General features: G+C 38.4%; 1 protein-coding gene across 3 annotated transcripts in view; it reads right to left on the bottom strand.

Annotated features, from left to right (window-relative positions):
- txndc16 (thioredoxin domain containing 16) overlaps positions 1-19,080 on the bottom strand; it is an 88,524-nt gene that overhangs the window by 24,083 nt on the left and 45,361 nt on the right. For all 3 annotated transcript variants that reach the window (XM_052023000.1, XM_052022983.1, XM_052022992.1), the window contains exons 14-15: positions 14,751-14,919; positions 3,028-3,164 (exon numbers count right to left, since the gene is read on the bottom strand). In XM_052023000.1, the coding sequence (XP_051878960.1) occupies positions 3,028-3,164; positions 14,751-14,919 (306 nt within the window). The remainder of the gene's footprint in view (positions 1-3,027; positions 3,165-14,750; positions 14,920-19,080) is intronic.

The raw sequence follows: 19,080 nt of genomic DNA, 5'->3' as shown, positions 1-19,080 counted from the left end.
ACCACTGGAAAGACTGTTTCAGGCTGAAAGAATATAACTTGTGAAGTACCCAAAGTATCAATTTTGGGTCTCAATTATTTATGATATACTTTATTACCTAGTGGTGGGGGCAAAGTGTAAGGTACCGAAGTTTGCCAATAACACGAAAATAGGTAGGAGAGCAGATTGTAATGAGGATATTTAGATCTGCAATGGGATAAAGATAGGTTGAGTGATTAGGCAAAAAATGTGGCAAATTAACTTTAATGTGGGAAAGTATGAAGTTGTAGCGACTCACCGTCCGGTCAGGCGAACCGGCTCGGCAGTCGGGTCGTGCGGCGTCGGAGCGACAAGGCCCAAGATGGCGGCGGGCCTCGTCTTTCCCGAGCGACAGGGAGAACCCGCACGCAGGAAAGACTTGATGACGTAGTACTTATGTCATTGCCGGTTGCATTGGTCGGGAACAGTCTCCCTTAAAAGGCCCGCGCAAGGCGGGAAAATAAACCAGTTCTTGTTTGACAATCCTTCGACTAGCGTCTTGTTTTATTTCGCGGTAGCAACCGCTACAAAGTCATGCATATTGTTAAGAGAAATTTAAAGGCAGACTATTATCTAAATGGAGAAAGATTGCACATGAGCAAATTGAAGAGGAATCAGAATCAGATTTATTATCACTGACATATGACACGAAATTTTTTGTTTTGTGGTAGCAGTACAGTGCAAAGACATAAACATGTATAATTACAACAATAAATAAATAGTGCAAAAGAACAAGAGTAACGAAGTCGTGTTCATGGATCGTTCAGAAATCTGATGGTGGAGGGGAAGAAGCTGTTCTTGGATCATTGAATGTGGGTCTTCAGTTTCCTCTACCTCCTCCTTTATGGTAGTAATGAGAAGAGGGCATGTCCCAGATGGTGAGGGTCCTTCATGATGGATGCCGCCTTCTTGAGGCACCGCCTCTTCAAGATGTCCTCGATGGTGGGGAAGGTTGTGCCCGTGATGGAGATGGGTGAGCCTACAACCCACTGCAGACTCTTGCAATCCTGTTAGAGGCTCCATACCAGGCTGTGATGCAACAAGTCAGAATGCTCTCCACTGTACATCTATAGAAATTTGTAAGAGTCTTTGGTGCCATACCAAATCTCCTCAAACTCCTAATGAAGTAGAGCCACTGGCATGCCTTCTTTGTGATTACATCAATGTGTTGGGCCCAGGATAAATCCTCTGAGATGTTGATGCCCAGGAACTTGAAGCTGTTCACCCTTTCCACCGTGACCCCTCAATGAGGACCAGTGTGTGTTCTCCCAACTTCCTCTCCTGAAGTCCACAATCAATTCCTTAGTTTTGCTGACGTTGAGTGCAAGGTTGTTGTTGCGACACCACTCAACCAGCTGATCTATCTCACTCCTGTAAGCCTCCTCATCGCCATCTGAGATTCTACCAATCACAGTGATGTCATCGGTGAATTTATAGATGGTATATGAGCTGTGTATAAGCACAGTCATGAGTGTAGAGAGAGTAGACCAGTGGGCTAAGCACACATCCTTCAGGTGTGCCTATTGATAGTCAGCAAGGAGAAGGTGTTATTGCTGATCCGCACCGACTGCGATCTCCCTATAAAGTTGTTGAGATCCAGTTGTGGAGGATGGTACAGAGACCCAGGTTTTGAGCTTGTTGATTAGTACTGAGGGAATGATGGTGTTGGACATTGTGCTGTAATCTGCAAATAGTAGCCTGATGCACATCTTGTAGTTGTCAAGGTGCTCCAAAGCAGAGTGGAGAGCCAGTGTGATTGCATCTGCTGTAGACTTGTTCTGTTCTCAGTGTTCTTATGCATGAATCCCAAGAAGTTACCAAACAGATGCAGCAAATGGTTAGGCAGGCAAGTCACATATTAACCTTTATTGCAAAAGGATAGGTATTTAGAAACAGCAAAGTATTTTTACAATTGTACAGTAACCAGGTGAGGTGCAGAGTTTTGATCTCCCTATTTAAGAAACTATGTACTGGCATTGGAAACAGTACATAAAAAGATTCACTAGATGAATTCCTGGGATGAGAGGGCTGTCCTATCAGAAGTAGCTAAAGAAATTAGATCTATATTCTTTGGAGTTTAGAAAAATGAGGTGACCTTGCTGAAACATACAAGATCATGAGGGGGTATGACAGGGTAGAATCTGAGATGTTTCCACAAGTAGGAGGATCTCAAACAAGGGGACATATTTATAAAACTAGAGATCAGTCATTTAAAACTAATGTGCTGAGGACTTTCTTCTCAGAGAGGATGGTTGATAACTGGAATTCTCTATCCTGAAGGGTCGTGGAGGCTAGATCATTGTGGATAAAAACAGAAAATTCTGAAATAATTCAGGCAATAACTGTGGAGAAAAGAAGACACATCTAGAGAAGATTTCAGAGGTTTTAAAGAGTCTTCAGAAGTTCATATAGAGAATGGCTCACCACATGAAGATACAGGAATTCAAGGCACAGTGAAAATATGCAGGTTGTAAACTGGGCAATGAGGAGAAAGACACAGGAAAAGCCATGCTTAAAGCTCACAAGGATAATAGTAAGTAGCAGTGGATGTGAGGTAGAAAGGGAATGGGAAGTACTGCAAAGATGGAGGTAGTCATCATTTCATAATGGTGTGGATTTTGACACTTTGCTCAGAATCAAACAGAACACAAAGATTACATACTATTGGGTTCAAGGTGGTAAGAAAGGGATGGATTTCTATTCAGTAATAAAGCATCTCTGTTGAAGACTGAACGAAATCACTGAAAGTTAGCTGACAGCACAGTAGCTGTAATGTAATTGGAATGGATGATCTGAGGTAAAGTTGATGTCATTGAAATACATATTGAATATAATCCTAAACCTGAGACTTGGAGAAGATTTGGACCTTACCATATACAAAAGTTGTAGGTTGAATCTGATTTCTATTAGCTTGTCTTTAGGGAATAAAGCAAAGTTCATTCCCTGTATCATGCTTGAATATGATAGTGATGATCTACTCAGTAATTTAACTTAAAGATTTACTTTTACCTTTTTCCATGTCTGGACTGAATAATCCTACAACAGAAATGTGCCGATACGGTTTGAGATCACCATGTAATTCCCCACTTAGATAAGCTTCAATATCTTCCATTGTTGTTAATTGGACAGGATTAGCTAGTCTGCTTCTAAAATAAAGAACAAATGAAAAGCATCAAACAACAATTTTAAGAGCTCACAGAACTGTAGTAAATTATTAGTAAATGTATTTTTAAAATTTTTGACTAAAGGCACAAGGTGCCAGAATAATTGCAAACTATATGGACACTCAACACTAAATAATGACACGCAACCAATAGTTGAACTTACTCAGCAAAGAAACTAGCCATATTTTACTTTTGTTCCTGATTCAAATAAGTTTGCATGTCCTATACAATATTTAGTTTCCAAACTATGCTTCATTACAATTCCAAAACCAATGATTAACCTAACAAGCTACATAAAATTCTTCATTATGTAACTGGTTAAGCTACATAATGAAGCTTAACCAGCTACATAATTAGTTGGTGAATAGGTACATTGTGGTGGAGCCATACCTTCTGATGGAAACAATGGGTGCCACAATAATAGACATTCCTCCAAATTCACCAGGTTTTCATCATTTAAACAGCAAAGCAGTTATAGTAGGGTCTCCCAAAGACCCCCGAAATATAATGCTGAGCCTTATAAGATGGTAAGAGTGTAGTTGACCAAAGCTTAGTCAATATGGTAGGTTTTCAAGCATTCTGGGGAAGGAAAGAAGCAGAGAAGTTTAGGGAGTAAGTTCCAGAGGCTTTGGCAGCTGAATGTGTGGCCAGTGGCAGAGTGACCAATAATGGGGAGGCTCAAGAGGCCAGAAATGCATCAGGGAAAATATCAGGGAAGAATGTAGGACTAGATTACAAAGTTAGCGAGGAGTGGGGTCAGGATAGATTCAAAAATAAGGATGCAAACTTTAAAATCATGATCAACAAGCATAGAAATGATGAGTGTAATATCATTAGAATAGGATGTAGATCGCTCCAAGTTACAGCAACAGATCCTGCTCAGGTAATCTGGAAACAAAGATTGGCAGCCAAAACAGTAAAGGGAGGCCTTTAAAGTTGAGAGGTTTCATCTATAGTGCATATGTATTCCCAGTGAGGGAGAAGTGTATGGAAATTAAAACCAACCCTCCATGGAAAATGAAAGAGTACATGACAGATGCCAGGTTGTTGACAGAAATGAGAACAAGACTATTACAGACATTTTTTTTTACTTCAGAGGTGAAGTAAAAAAAGAAAATATCAGAGGCAAAGAAAGAGCATGAGAAAATATTGGCAGCAAATATTTCGAAAAATATTCTAAAGGCATATGAACAGGAAAAAGAAGAGAAAAGCAGAGATGGGACCAGAGAACAGCAGGGAAAACTACTTTAGGATGTACCAAATGAGTACTTTATATCAATTTTCACTTAGGAAGAAGATTGGGCTAAAAACTGATAGAGGAGGTATTAGGAAACCAACTGTACTTAAAGTGGATAAATCACCTGGTTCAGATGGGATGTATCCTAGGTACTAAAGAAAATAATGTAGTTTCTAAATGTCAAAATGCAATGTTCCAAGTGTAAATTGTGCCAGTAAGAAAATATACAATATGAACTTTTATTTTCCATACACTCGTTCCAGTTCCCTGGAAGATTGTCAACTGACCTAAATAAATTGATGTCCATTGTTCACACGGAATCATGCAATCTATTATGACTTTGTCTAATATTATTTTCTTAGAAGTTTGCTTTCACGACTTCACTTCAATGATGTTGATTTCAAATTTCAATTTCTCCTTTTTTTCCCCCATTCTTGACAGGTTAGGAATGATGAGCAATAACATCTCAAGCTTCAGACACGGAGACTGAGAGTTTCCCACATTAGAATGCTCAGTTCTTGATTGACCAGGTCCAAAATTCTTGGTATTGATGTTGGGGATCATATTTTAACCTCTGATAGAGGTTACAGTGGTTTGAAAAAAAGATAAATTCTAAAATTCTATAAAATGGATAATGAAACCAACAGCTAATGTCCCAGAAATTCTACTACTTTGACCTAAATTGCACCTGACATAAGCTTGCAGAAAAGGGGAACACGTTATTGAGAACCCAGACATCATTGATATCATATCCTCTGATTGTCCTCATACTTCCATTATTTTTCAAAGCAAGCTGAAGATAATAATAAAGCATCTCTTCACCATCTTAGGACATTGCCCCTACAAACTTTCTTCCAAGTTCATCCACTCATGATGTATATTCCTTACTTCCTTACAACAACACAAATCTTTAAAGCAATCCCTTGCTTTCTCTCATGCTCTCCCACTCCCTCCTACGCTAGGTACAAAATGGCCCAATAATCCCTACCGTTTGTTTCAACAGCTCCATGACAGTCACTCCCTATCAAGTCCAATTATCAATTTAGAACCTGGTACACCTCACCACCAGCTTGGTGTGTTTTCTGGCTTTTCAGAAAAGCATCACAGAAAATAAAAGTACACCAGTGAGGGGAGAATAGAATTAATGAAGCAAATGACTTTGTTTTGTTGGAAAAATAGAATGAACTGTACATTTTTACAGTTCTTACACAAGTTCCAAAAACTGGTGGTGGTATTGATAATGAGGATAATCTCAGGTTACAAATAATATTGATCATCTGATAAATTGGGCAGGGCAATGACAGATGGGATTTAATCCTGATAAGTGTGAAGTCATGTATTTTGCAGGGGAGGGGTCTAATAAGGATAGAACATGGATCATGAATGGTAGGGCCCTGGGGAGTATTGAGAGACAAAGGGATCTTGATGTACAAGCCCAAAGATCCCTGAAGGTGACATTTGGAATGGGGTGGTGAAGGCAGCATATGGAATGTTTGTCCTCATTAGCTGGGGCATTGATCATAAAAGCAGGGAGATCTTGGTATAACTTTGATTTGGCCACAGTTGGAACATTGTTTGCAGTTCTGGTTGCCACACCAAGGAAGGATGCAATTGTACTGCAGAGGCTGTAGAAGAGATTCATTAAGATATTGCCTGGAATGGAATGTTTTAATTATGAAGAAAGACTGGATAGGCTGGATTTGTTTGCCTTGGAGCAGAGGAGGCTGTGGGAGAAGCTAACAGAGATATACAAAATTATGAGAGTCATAGGTATGGTAGAGAGTAAGAAACTTTTCCCTGAGGCAGAAGTGTCTGAGACCAGAGTGCACAAGTTTCAAGCAAGGACTAAGAGGTTTAGAGAGTACGCAGGGAAGAACTGTTCATCCAGAGGGTGGTTGCAGTCTTGGAACACACTGCCCAAGAAGGTGGAGGTAGCTACTCTCACAACATTGAAGCATCATCTTGATGAGCACTTGAATTGCCAAGACATAGAAGAGTAGGGAACAAGTGCTGGTAGACGGGAATGGTAATAAATGGGTCCTTCATGGTCAGCATGGACAAGGTGGGTAGAAGGGTCTGGTGTTGTGATGTACGACTCTATGATTCTTAACTGCATTTTTACTTAGTTTAAACTAGCAGCCCACATCTTCCTGAAAAAAAGACATCTGTCAAATAACTCAGTTTTGCGCCTAGCATTTGTCAATTTAAGCTTCCAAATTTTTACATCTTGATGTTATTTGCAAAACTGGGCAACAGCAAAGAACAGTTATTTCATTTTGAGTCACATTTGACCTATAACATGAAATATTCAAGCAACTACAAATACCCTTGATCTCAAATGCACAAAACCAAACTGCAATTTATCTGCTGTGATTAGATTCCTGAGAGAGTATTTTAATATAATTAGCTCAAGTAGGTGGGATAATTTAAACACATCAGCATTTTAGCAGCTGGATATCATAATCGTGCTCCAGCCTTCAGATTATCAGTGATCATCTGCAATTTCTTAACATCTGGCACATTGGAAAATAGCTCAGGGAGTGTCTGAATAATCAGGGTGAGGGACCTTTAACACCAGAACTTCAAAACCATGCCACTCACTATATTTCCCACCAAAACATCTGGAAAACCATAAAAAAAATCAGATATGATGAGGCTGCCCAGCTCAGGTTATGATTGGTGAAGTTCAGCAATTGAATCATTGTCTGGTTATGGAGGTCCAAGGTTTACTTCTAGAGACTGGCGGATCATTTCCAATGTTAGCACTGGACACCCATGTACATTTTTTCTCCACATCTTTATGGACAAGCTGAATGATTATGTTTAATTTGACCAGCAGATGTAAAGGAAAAGCTCCCTCCAATTTAGAGCTTAGATGGAAAACACATTTCCTGATTATAAAGCATGAACAATAAAATACAAAACCTACCGCTTAAGGATCAGTAATTTCAGTACTTTTCCCTAGTTCGGGAGGAGAAAAAAGTTTGTGTTCCAAAATGCCACTTCATTCATTTTAAGTGTTCATGCATTTCTCAGAATAAAGTACCACAAGGTTTTATTCCAAATCTTGTACTAGCCTGAATTTCTAGTCTCATTTATTCATTTCGATTAATGGTATCAGAGCATGCACATACCTGGCTTTGCAAAAACATGAGTGCTTGGAGTTCTTGGTTTTCTACTAAAGATCTCCATGGGCAAGGCACCAAAGTATCTTAACTCTACAGGATAATTAATTTAATAAATTAGAACACTCTAGTTTTCAGTTTACTTTTCCTTTTCAACTCTCAAGAATCCCAAAGCTTAGAATAGGAATATTTTCATCATTCTGCTTGGATATGGGATGGAACAAAGTGTAGAGCAGTGGTTTGGGAATCTGTGACTGGAACTTAAAGAACACCACAGCTGAACAAGGCAACTGCCTCTAGCAGATTATATCCTCTCCACATGTTTTGTAAACAAAGTTACCTTTGTTTTCCAAAGGTGCAGCATTTTTAAACAGCACCACTCCTCTGGAAAGGATACTCTAAACTTGGGTAGTGTCTTAAAACAGGATCTGCCACTCACTCTCCCAGTCAGATGCTGAACTGCACCAAGCAGTTACTATGACGACATTTTATAGTGGGCTCCTTCAGATTCCAGTGGGTGAAACTGGGCAGATTCAATCTGTCAATTGTGCTTCTAACTACAAAGTTGCTGATGCCCACTTTGCTAAGGCCAGTGGTTTTATAATACTTCCCTTGGAAAATAAACAAAATCTCCACTGCTGCTATCATCCATTTTATGTTAAGGACTCTATTTTGCAGTTGAAAGAAAGGTACTGGATCATGTCCAAGATCAGCGTTTCATAGCTGATGCAACAAAAGATGATTCCCTGTTCTTTATATAGTTCTGGTAAATACATCTCACTGCCATGCAACCACATAATGAATGCTTTTATCTTCAGCATAAAGAGACAGCCTGCTGGTGCTTTGCTGGAAACTCATGGTAGAAGAGTTATGTGATTACCATTCTCTGATATTTGAGGCAGTGGGTCTTAGGAAAACTGAATCAATGGTGGCTAATAATGCTAGGGTAAAAAAATGAGGAAGATATTACATACTGTCCTGGAATTAAGAACAACAAGATGAATCATTGGAACAAGGAATTTGGAACAAGACGTTTGATGGACATGGTTGCCACATTGTTACTGCAAATGTAACACAAGGTTTCCTGAAATCTTTGCATTATTTGTACTGGGCTCCTTCAGATTTCAGTCACACTCAGTTTATCCCCTAATAAATCCATAAGCAAATGGTCTCCAGCCATTCAACAGTTCCAAGGTTTTCTCTCTGCCAGACCTAACAGACAGCAAGAAACTGAATCTTTCAGGTTTTAAACTGCCAGCAAACCAATTCCCCAGAAGTTGTCATGACACCTCTTCACTGTACCAGCCTCAGTCTTCCAGTCAGAAAGTTAATGGGCAGATGTTCATCCAGCTGTCAGCAGTACTGTTAGACCTACTCATGTTCCTTCATAGACATCCTGCAGGCCAACACTGGCACAGGCTTAAGTTGACAATGGCACCTTGTTTGCCATCTGTGCTGCCAGCTGTCCCTGTGCTGTGCTCATGGAATTCAACAGGGCACTGAATGTCCACTGATGTCCCATCGTTAGACTGGGAAATCTGCCTGCTGAGCCCATGCAGGGTTAAACCTGGTGGAGAGACAGAGCAGCCCCATTGAAATGAACAGAAAGATATGGCTGCTGAAAAGATAAGCAGATCCACATATAATTTAAAGCAGTTAATTTAAATGTATTTAATTGTTTTAGAGTGTAAGAGTTTTTAAAAGGTGATTTAATTTTCTAATTAATAAATATAATTTTAAAATTAAAATAACTTGCAAGTATTTCCCATTCAAAGACTTTGCACAAACGTTCAATTTCAGTGACAGCTTTGACACTTCATGCTTAAAGAGGCTCTGCACTGTGTGGGGCCATATCAATGAGCTGAAAGCCGAATTTCTAGAGGGAGGCCACACCTGGGTCCATGCTGGATGAGACAGTATGGTCCAGGGGCAAGCGGAAGATCAGTCCCAGAATATTAAAACTAAGACTGATGACCATGTATTATAAATTCATATTAACTTGCCCTACAATGATTCCAATGCGAATAAATGATCACTAAATACTATTAATATTTCTTCCTCATGCGGCAGAGAGTGCCTTGGGGCATTTTACTACATGAAAATTTATAAGTGAAAATTGTCCTTCAGCTCTGAAATTCCTTCCATAATCCCTTCCACCTCTTCTTAACAATCTCTAAGATTTACCTTTTTGACCAAACTTTGGACCCAATACGTAGCTTTGTGTCAAATTTTGTTTGATAGTGCTCTTCTGAAGGATGATGGGCTGTTTTAAATTGTTAAAGATGCCTTTTAAATACAAGTTGTTGTCATTAAATTATTCACTAAACCATGAAAAACCACATTACATTTCACAATATGACCATTTAACATAAATGAAAGTGATAGCTGAGTGTTTCATAAATGATGAACACCCGGTTAATTATCTCTTTTGAATTAACGTGTGGTTTTACATTTCCAAAGATAAGATTTTGGAAGATTGCCCTTTGAAGAGAAACTTCTGTAACTAAGTTACTAAGCACAATCCCTGTTAATATGTGACCTTCTCAAGCTGCAACCTTAGAAACCTCCAGGTCCACCTTTTAAAATAAAAATTAATTTCAGTTATCTCAGAAGTGTAGAGTATTCCAGCAGAAGCTATGAAGTCCTACCATTCAAGATGTAGGACAGCTAAAAGCACTTATTGGAGAAAGTGGAATTGAAACAAAATATTGATTGAAATGATTTAGGCGTTTGTTATTGAATTCTGTTAAATTTGCCTCTCTTTTCTCGGTGTAGGTATAAAAAAGGGCCAACAGAATGATTTGGCCACGAAAACATGTGATGAAAATGTGCAGAAGAAACCCAACATGGTTCAGTGTGGGCAGCAGTGAGGGTGCAACAGTCAGCTTCCAAAATGAGTTACTGCCACTTTCAGCATTAATTATTACTTAACCAACCATTAAAACTCCAACAACCTCTGCTAGAACTTTAACATTAGATGAGAACAGAATTGGGCCTTTCCCCACCATTACTTACGACATTGTCAGGTAGATGGGCACAAAAAAGAGCTATGTAAAGCAGTAACAGAATATCTGATAGGGATGAAAGAAGGGGAGAGAAGGGGGCCAGAACCCTCACTCATTTTGCCTAGTACAGCAACTTTTGGATGTGAAACCTTTCAGAGATTAAATCAATTCAAAATGATTCTTGCTCAGTTTGAAGGGCACAGATAGAGTGGTAGAATACATAATGAGAAACTTAACTACTTAAGCGAGTGTCTATAACCAAACAGCATGGTTTAAGGTAAGGGGTAGGAGATTTTAGAGGAGTTTTAAGGAAGATTTTTTTCACCCAGAGAGTGGTTGAAATCTGGAATGCACTGCCTAAGGGGGTGGTGGATGCAGATAATCTCAGAGCATTTAAGCAGCATTGAGATGAGCACTTGAAATGCCACAGCATTGAAGGCTGCTGGCAGAGTGCTAGTAAATTGTGTTAGCAAAGGGCCAGCATGGATGTGGTGGGACAAGCGTCCTTGTTTCCATGCTATATGACAAAAAATGATTGACGAGGCCCTTCATGTCCTCACGTTATCATAATTTAGTTAATGGCCCGGATTTTTCTGTTAGAGGAAAAAGGAATAGCTTTAGCCATTCACCTCATATACATTCATTCACAGACTATTAATAAGCTTATCAGCAGAATTTTCTAATAACCCAGCTCAATTTCAAATGGATTGAGAGATCAAAATAGAAAAAAGGGAAAATGTATAAATCTGCTTATATGCCATATTTCAAAATTAGTTTCCAAAAGCATCCATATAATATGCAATTTTAAATAATTAAGCTGTTTAGCACCCTGAAATTTATAGCCTTCTAGTACAGGTATGGGAATGGTAAGAGTAGTGCAAAAATACCTGGAGGTATAAACATTTTTGTAACATGATTGTGAACGTGAGCTTTGATTGTGAACAACGAAATTGCTGAGCAATTAGGCGTACTTTGGCTCTGTCATCACAAGGAGGATTAGCTCAGGAAGGCAACTCGGTTGGCATGGATGAGCTGGGCTGAAGAGCCTGTTTCTGTGCTGTATAACTCTACGACTCTAATTTCGCCCTGCAAGAGTTAAGACTCTAATGCTTCATTATTCCCTTTCAGCATCTCAAAGATAAAGTTTCACATCAGGGTATGAATGAATATGATCAACAGGGCCAATGCTATATGAATTAACAACCATGAATGGCAGATAAGGGGCTCATGATAAGGTAGCAATTTTATTGACCTTACTGAGGCCAATGGATTAAGTAGCGAAAATCTCCCAACAATTTACTTTCCTCTTTACCATAAACTGTTTGTTTTTATAAACTGATAAGGGTAGGCCTTACTATTTTGCCACTTACAGCTATTTCAGGGTCATTGCTGCAGGAAATCTTTTGATCTAGGGCTATGATAATCAGACCAAAGCTCTGAAGCCACGTGTGGCTTTTTGATTTACAGCCTGCAATTCTTCAGGATTTTTGGCTCCTCTATTAGATCATTAAAGTTTATTTGACTAGAGTCCAGTAATTATATCATATTTTCCATTAGACATTGTTAATACTAGACAACAGTTAAAAACTGTTAGGAAGTAGAGAGACAGAGCCAGAGGGTATATTGTTAATATAACACTGACACAGGAAAAAGCTAGTCTTCAATCAGCTTCCATTGAACAACTTAATACCCATAAGCAGTGATTGGTTTTGAAATCGCAATGTCCAGCTGTGTAAAAGAAGACCATCCTCTATTAGAGCAGTAGTTGCAATTTTCACAGCAAGCAGCTATGTGACACAAGTAGCCTGGAAGCTGGTCACTGTATTTATACAGACAATGATTGGTTTCTCAACATTTATATAAATACATCTGTTCAATATTAGAATGGAGCAAGTATGACATGACCATGAGGCATTCAAATTTGTTGAAAATTTTAGAGGATTTAGCTAGATATCTATAGTTATACATTTAATATGATTGCACGTGTGCATTTGGTGGAGTGGTACGTAGGCTATATAATAGTCATGTGGCTCCAATGTCACGTAACTATCAGTACCACTGATCTAGGATATAGATCGTGTTGCCAGAAAATCAAGTTTATTGTGAAACTGGAGTCAGAAACAAAGATTTAATTTTGGTAACAGTGCAGAAATGTAACCAAAACAAACAACAAAACAATCGGGGCATTCCAGGATAAGAACACTTTGTTCACTTCCTTATTAGCTCCACTCAATGCAACCCTTACTTATGGACTGCATATAAATAGCAAGAGGTAAAGATTGGATTATTAGGCGAAATATAACAGCAAATAGTTCAATTATTTGGAGAGAAATTAAACAAATATTATCTTTCTGCCTACAGGAAAGAAGACACAGAACACTTTCCAGAAATGGTAGAAAACCACAGGTCTAGACTAAATGAGGAGCTCTAAGAAATTAGCAAATTAGTATTGGAGAAATTAATGGGACTAAAAGGCAGAAGCTGATGACCTGCAACCTAGGGTTTTGAAGTAGGTGATAACACAGGTTATCATCATCCAAAATTCCCTCAATTCCAGAATGACTCCCACAGATTGGAAAAATAGCATAATGTAACCCAATTATTTATGAAAGGAGGAAGGGAGAAAACAAGAATTATAGACCAGATAACCAGAAATCAGTAAAAGGGAAAATACTAAAATCTATTCCCAAAGAAATAACAGGATCCTAAGAAAATAATAATACGATTGGGTAGTCAACAACAATAAATGAATGGAGTCAGTCAGTTCTTTGAAGTTCTAATTAGCAGAATTGGTAAGGGTGGAACAGTGGATGTGATATATTTGGATTTTCATAAAGTCTGCCACACAAGGGGTTATTGAACAAAATTGCACGTGATATTGGGGTAACATATTGGCATGAATGAAGGATTAATGAACAGTAATTAGAAAGTAGGAATAAATGGGTCAATTTCAGATTGAGAAGCTGAACACTAGTGAAGTGTTGCAAGGATTGGTGCTGGGGCCTCAACAGTTAACAATCAATATCAATAAATTAAATGAGTGGATCAAGTACAATATATCCCAGCATGTTGATGATGGAAAGCTAAGTGGCAGTGTGGAGTATGCAGGGGTGCAGAGTGGGCTTCAGGGGGATATAGACAGGTTAAATGAATGGGCAAGGATATGGCAGATAGAATATCAGTGGAAAAATGTGAGGTCACCCACTTTGCTGAGAAAAAGGAAATCATTTCTAAACACTACTAGACTGATTGGTGTTTGTGATCAGAGAGACCTGGGTGTCCTCGTGAACAAATTGCTGCAAGTTTACAGGTTCAGCAAGCAATTAAGGACATTGGTATATTGGTCTTTATTGCAAAAAGATTAGAGTACACGATTAGAAACATCTTGCTCCAATTATCGAGCCTTGGTGAGAAGGCATTTGGAATAATGTGTAGGGGTCTCGCCTCCCAGTCTAAGGAAGAGGGAGTTAAAGGGGGTACAACAGATTTAAGTATTATTTTATGAGGAGAGATTTAGCAGATTTGCTTAAACTCACTTTGAGTTCAGAAGAATGAAAGATGATTTAACTGAAATATGCAAAATTTCCACAGACATGGCAGGAGACATGCAAAATTAATATTTCCCCTCGCTGGAGTGTCTCGAACCAGGGTCACAGTCTCAAAATGAAGGGTTGACCATTCAAGACAGATGAGAATCTTTGGGATTCTCTACCAAGAGGACTGTGGAGGCTCAGTCATTCAGTATATTCAAGGTAGGGAGGAAAGTGGTGCTGCGGCAAAAGATTTTATTTAATGGTGGAGCAGGCATGAAAGGCTGAAGAGCTACTCCTGCCCCTGTTTCTTATGTTATCATTTAACACTGTATAAGAATGTTGATGTTAAGTAGTCAAGTGGTTTAGGTATTATTTAGGAAGTGGTGGTAAATTCAAATCCCACCATGACAAATTGTGATAATAAAGTTAAAAGGTTGGTAACTTGCAGGTAATTATAACCACCATGAAACCTGCTTATTTCTTATTAAAACTCAACTGGTTCACAAATGCTCCTCAGGATGCAATCTCCTTCCCTTTCTAGTTTGCAAGCAAGTCCAGTAGGTTACTTTTAATAACTTAACGGAAATAAATGTATACTCAGCATCACCCACACATCAAGAACAAGTAGAAAAATAGGAAAATAAGTAGTTTTAGCATTGTTTACTCACAGCATAATGAACTTCAACAAATTTTGTGCTCCCAACATTCCGGTGTAGAATAAAGGGTCCTTTCCTGGACTATAAATTTTCACAACAGGCAACTGTGTGGCATTCTCATTTGAACAGATATCTGGCCAATCTCCACAGTTAACCCGAGACAGTGAAAGGTCCTTTAGGTCTGTGCAACAAAATTATTGAAACCATTTTATTACATTCAACTTCAAATTAAAGCTATCCCTCAATAAATGGGCATTTGGACTCTGAAGTTATTATCCTGGAAGTACATACATACTTGTAACTCTATAAAATTACTATTACTGCGATAACTCCCAAATTTATTATATTTGAACATAAATTAGTAATCTAGGAGCCTTTTATTTTGAGTTGCACTAAAAGCATGTAATGAAGCTTGCAGCAATATTATTGACACTGCAGTAATGTCTGCTAATAATGTGTTATCAAGATAGCTAATGTACTGCCAATCTGATGTGGCAAGTTTACACAGGCAATATCCATTATAAATGTGGTAATAGCAACTTGGGAAGGTTTCAGCAGTACACGATGAAAAGATAAGAAGTCCAAAACTGAAGCACTAAAAGCAACATCAACTTTTAAAGCATGACACTTTTCCATGGGTAGTTCGACCATAAAAGTAAAATAATAAAATACTGGCGCAAAATGTTGCCATTTATGTGACAAATGGATGTTTATAAACCAGAAACATAAACAAATATAAAATAGCATGTTCTTTTGGGATCTGCCCCCAATCACATGGATAGAATACAGCCTTGTTTCCTAAAGTTTTACTTTTGAAAGGTCCAGGAAGACAATTTATAATAGGGGAATGGGTAAAGAGAGAATAAACTTTATAAAGGCTTGGTAATTATGCAGCTGTGTGATTCTATACAAATACACCTTTGCAACCTCAAAAAGATCTGACAGCATTGTTTATTTTCTTAAGGAAGCAATTTTCTAAGATTCTACAAAACATTCTGTGCTATTCACTAATGTGCCTGTGTTCCCCAACGATTCCCCCAAAAAAGTGCAGCTCTTGGAGATTCCCTCAATTTTCACAACTTCTGAATTGGCTGTAATTACACCTTTTTCTTGTGCCAAGATGTGTATTGTGCATCTACAATGAGACCTGAAGTATATTCCCTGTATCTTTATGACATTAGAATAGTTTCCATTAAAAGATTCCATGTTTGGATCTTACTAAATGAAGGTCATATAAGTCACTAAATATTTGTTTCGGACACCAGCCAGCTGCTTACACATTTAGTTGATGAACTAAAATTTTAATCAATACATCACTAAAACAGCTGGACAAATACAAATTCTATTTCTGTTTACTAGACCCACTATAATGACAAATTAATGTGTTTAATGTCAATGTAGAGGAGCTATTACTGTTACTTATTTTACAAATAATTACTGAATTAATCAATGAATGACATTAATGATGCCAACTAACTTCATAACGATTATTCAACTGTGCATTCGGATTTAGGACACAAAAGAATTACAGCACAGAATTAGGGCATTCTGCCCATTACACCTATACTGCCTTTTTGTTGGACAATCCAATACATTATCACTGCCTGCATTCTCCTTATGTCTAATAATGTTGCAAATAATTAAATAATATTTTTCTTAAATGGCCTCTGCTTTAACAAAGCTAAGCGACAAACTATTCCACTTATTCAATAAAATAAAGGAAGTATTTTTATTTATTTAACAGCATTTCACATCCACAGTTCATCCTAAATTGTTTCATATTCTATTTGCTAACCTTGAATTGCAGTCAGAGCTATAGAGCAAGTATGGCTTGGAGCCAAATTGCACAGAACAAATATTTTTGGTGGAGTTAGCTAAATTAGGAACACTATCCACAACACTGATCTTTTAAATAATGCTGTGGGATTTATTACATCCACCCAAACAGATGTGTGAAAGACCAGTTGTAGGAGAGAGGCAAAGGATAGGAGAAAAGGGCAGAATGAAGGAAGATTGAGAAGTGATGAAGCAGGGCACAAGGAGTGGAAAGGTATGACAAGGAAAAGAATGAAAAGATTGATGGAGAAAGGGGAAGGAAGAGGGAAAGTACAAATCATAAACTGTGCATCAGTGGGAAAGAGGGAGGTGATCATTTTGTGGGCATGGTTGCCAGCCTACGTACGTGTCCTCGCTGGGAGAGGAAATAAGAGGGGTGGTTTAGGTGAAAGAAGGTGAAGGGAGGGCTCATGACAAGGTGTGGTGGTGTGGACAGTAGGAATGGAAAACCAATAGGTCTATCTCTCAAACGTATTAGGATACAGCTGGTGGCTGGGTTGCTAGGTTTTCCCACCACAGGGAATTTGAACCATGTCTGAGATTTCACGTTAGTTTTCCATGTCTTTAACCATTTTCTTTCTCCCTTTAGTATCCATTCCTACTACTTCATCAAAACCATGTGGCCAGTGACCTTACATAGTGGTGCCTTGTTTGGGTTTTCCATTATTTTTTCCAGATTTTTTGGAAACCTGTTTAGTTCCCACTGTTTATTTTTTCTTTTCAAATACCTTGGCATCCCACAGATTACAGCACCATCTGTTGGTGTATCTTTGCTATTCCGCACTCCTGCCATTTTTACCAACTAACAAATAGAAGAAAGGGAATTTAAGCTATGAAAAATGCAGAAATCAATCTGAAAGTTGAGAAGGCACAATACTTAAAATGACAGTTGACAAGAAGTGAGCAAATTCATTCCTTATTATTGTTGTATCCATGAAAAATTTTCAAAATATTTGCAGTACATCTACTCACATCTACCATTGGGCAGGAGGTATAGAAGCCTGAAGTCCCACACCACCAGGTTCAAGAACAGCTACTTCCGTTCAACCATTTGGTTCTTGAACCAACCAGCACAACCCTAATCACTACGGTTTAGCAACCCTATGACCACTTTGATCACTTTGCATTAAAATGGACTTGTTTTTGTTTGTTCTAATTGTGTTCTTTCTTGTAAAAATTGTTTATGCTTAATTTATGTTTTTCTTGTGAATACTTCTTATATGATGCTATGTGCCTGTGATGCTGCTACAAGTAAGTTCTCCATTGCACCTGCGCATACATGTTCTTGTATATATGACAATAAACTCAACTTTGACACGTCATCATGTTTTCATTCTTTACAGTCTACAAAATACAAGTGACTCAAGGTAAAGGCCAACATTAAATCTTTGAAGAACATGTTATAATTAAATACATTTGTCATAATTGAAATATAATTAACTCACTTGACAAAATAAGATGCAGATAATAGTAAGAATGCCAACTACTCAACTTGAAGCTATTAAATCTCACTGCTGCCATTAACAAATTTTAAAAGGCAGCTGCTTTAAGACACACAGTACACTTTGCATCAAGTGAAATGTTCTGGGATTTCTACACTGATTATGGAGGCAATTTTCAGAATTATTCATTGATGGAGAACTAATCACTAAATATTTTAATATATGGGCACATTTATAGCACTGTGTTTTATGTCTCAAAGGACAGTTTTTTTAAAAAAACGTGGACATTATTCCTCATAACAGAATATATTTTCAACCTTACTCATTCAAGTGCTTTTATTAAACAAAATTTGGGGGATTTGCGGGATGAAAAATTGACATACAAGTATATGAGGATGTGATTTTTGGTAACAATTCAGTGGTTCTGAAGATTGGTTGACTATTCTTAACCACGAACACTCTTCACAACGTTGTAAAAAAAGTTCACTTTATGCCCAATATAATCATCTAAATTGTCCATTGCAATATTCAGAAAAGTTAGCATAGATTTTAAAATAATCACAATTACCAGTACTGAATGTATACTTAATTCTTACAAATTTTAATATTTTAACACCTTGTGAACTATTTTGTATTAAAATAATGGATGCACCAGAAATTAAGCTCATGTAGCGACTCACCATCCGAGCAAGCGAACCGGCTCGGCGGTCGGGTCGCATGTCGTTGAAGCGGCGAGGCCCAAGATGGCGGTGGGCCTTCGTCTTCCCCGAGCGACAGGGAGAACCCGCGCGCAGGAAAGGTTTGATGACGTGGCGTATACGTCATTGCCGTTTTGAGTGGGCGGGAACAGGCTCTCTTAAAAGGCCCGCGCAAGGCGGGAAAATAAACAGTTCTGTTCTGAAACTCTACTACTAGTGTCTTGTGTTCATTCCGCGGTAGCGACCACTACATTGGTGACCCCAACGGTCCAAACGGATCTTGGACCTGCACAATGGACGACAACACAGCATCCAACGCAGTGGCACTCAAGCTGCCCACCTTTTGGACGCTTCGTCCCAGCATCT

The sequence above is a fragment of the Pristis pectinata genome, chromosome 1, assembly GCF_009764475.1.
Source record: "Pristis pectinata isolate sPriPec2 chromosome 1, sPriPec2.1.pri, whole genome shotgun sequence".
Lineage (NCBI taxonomy): Eukaryota > Metazoa > Chordata > Chondrichthyes > Rhinopristiformes > Pristidae > Pristis > Pristis pectinata.
This window is presented reverse-complemented; position numbering and strand designations above follow the sequence as displayed.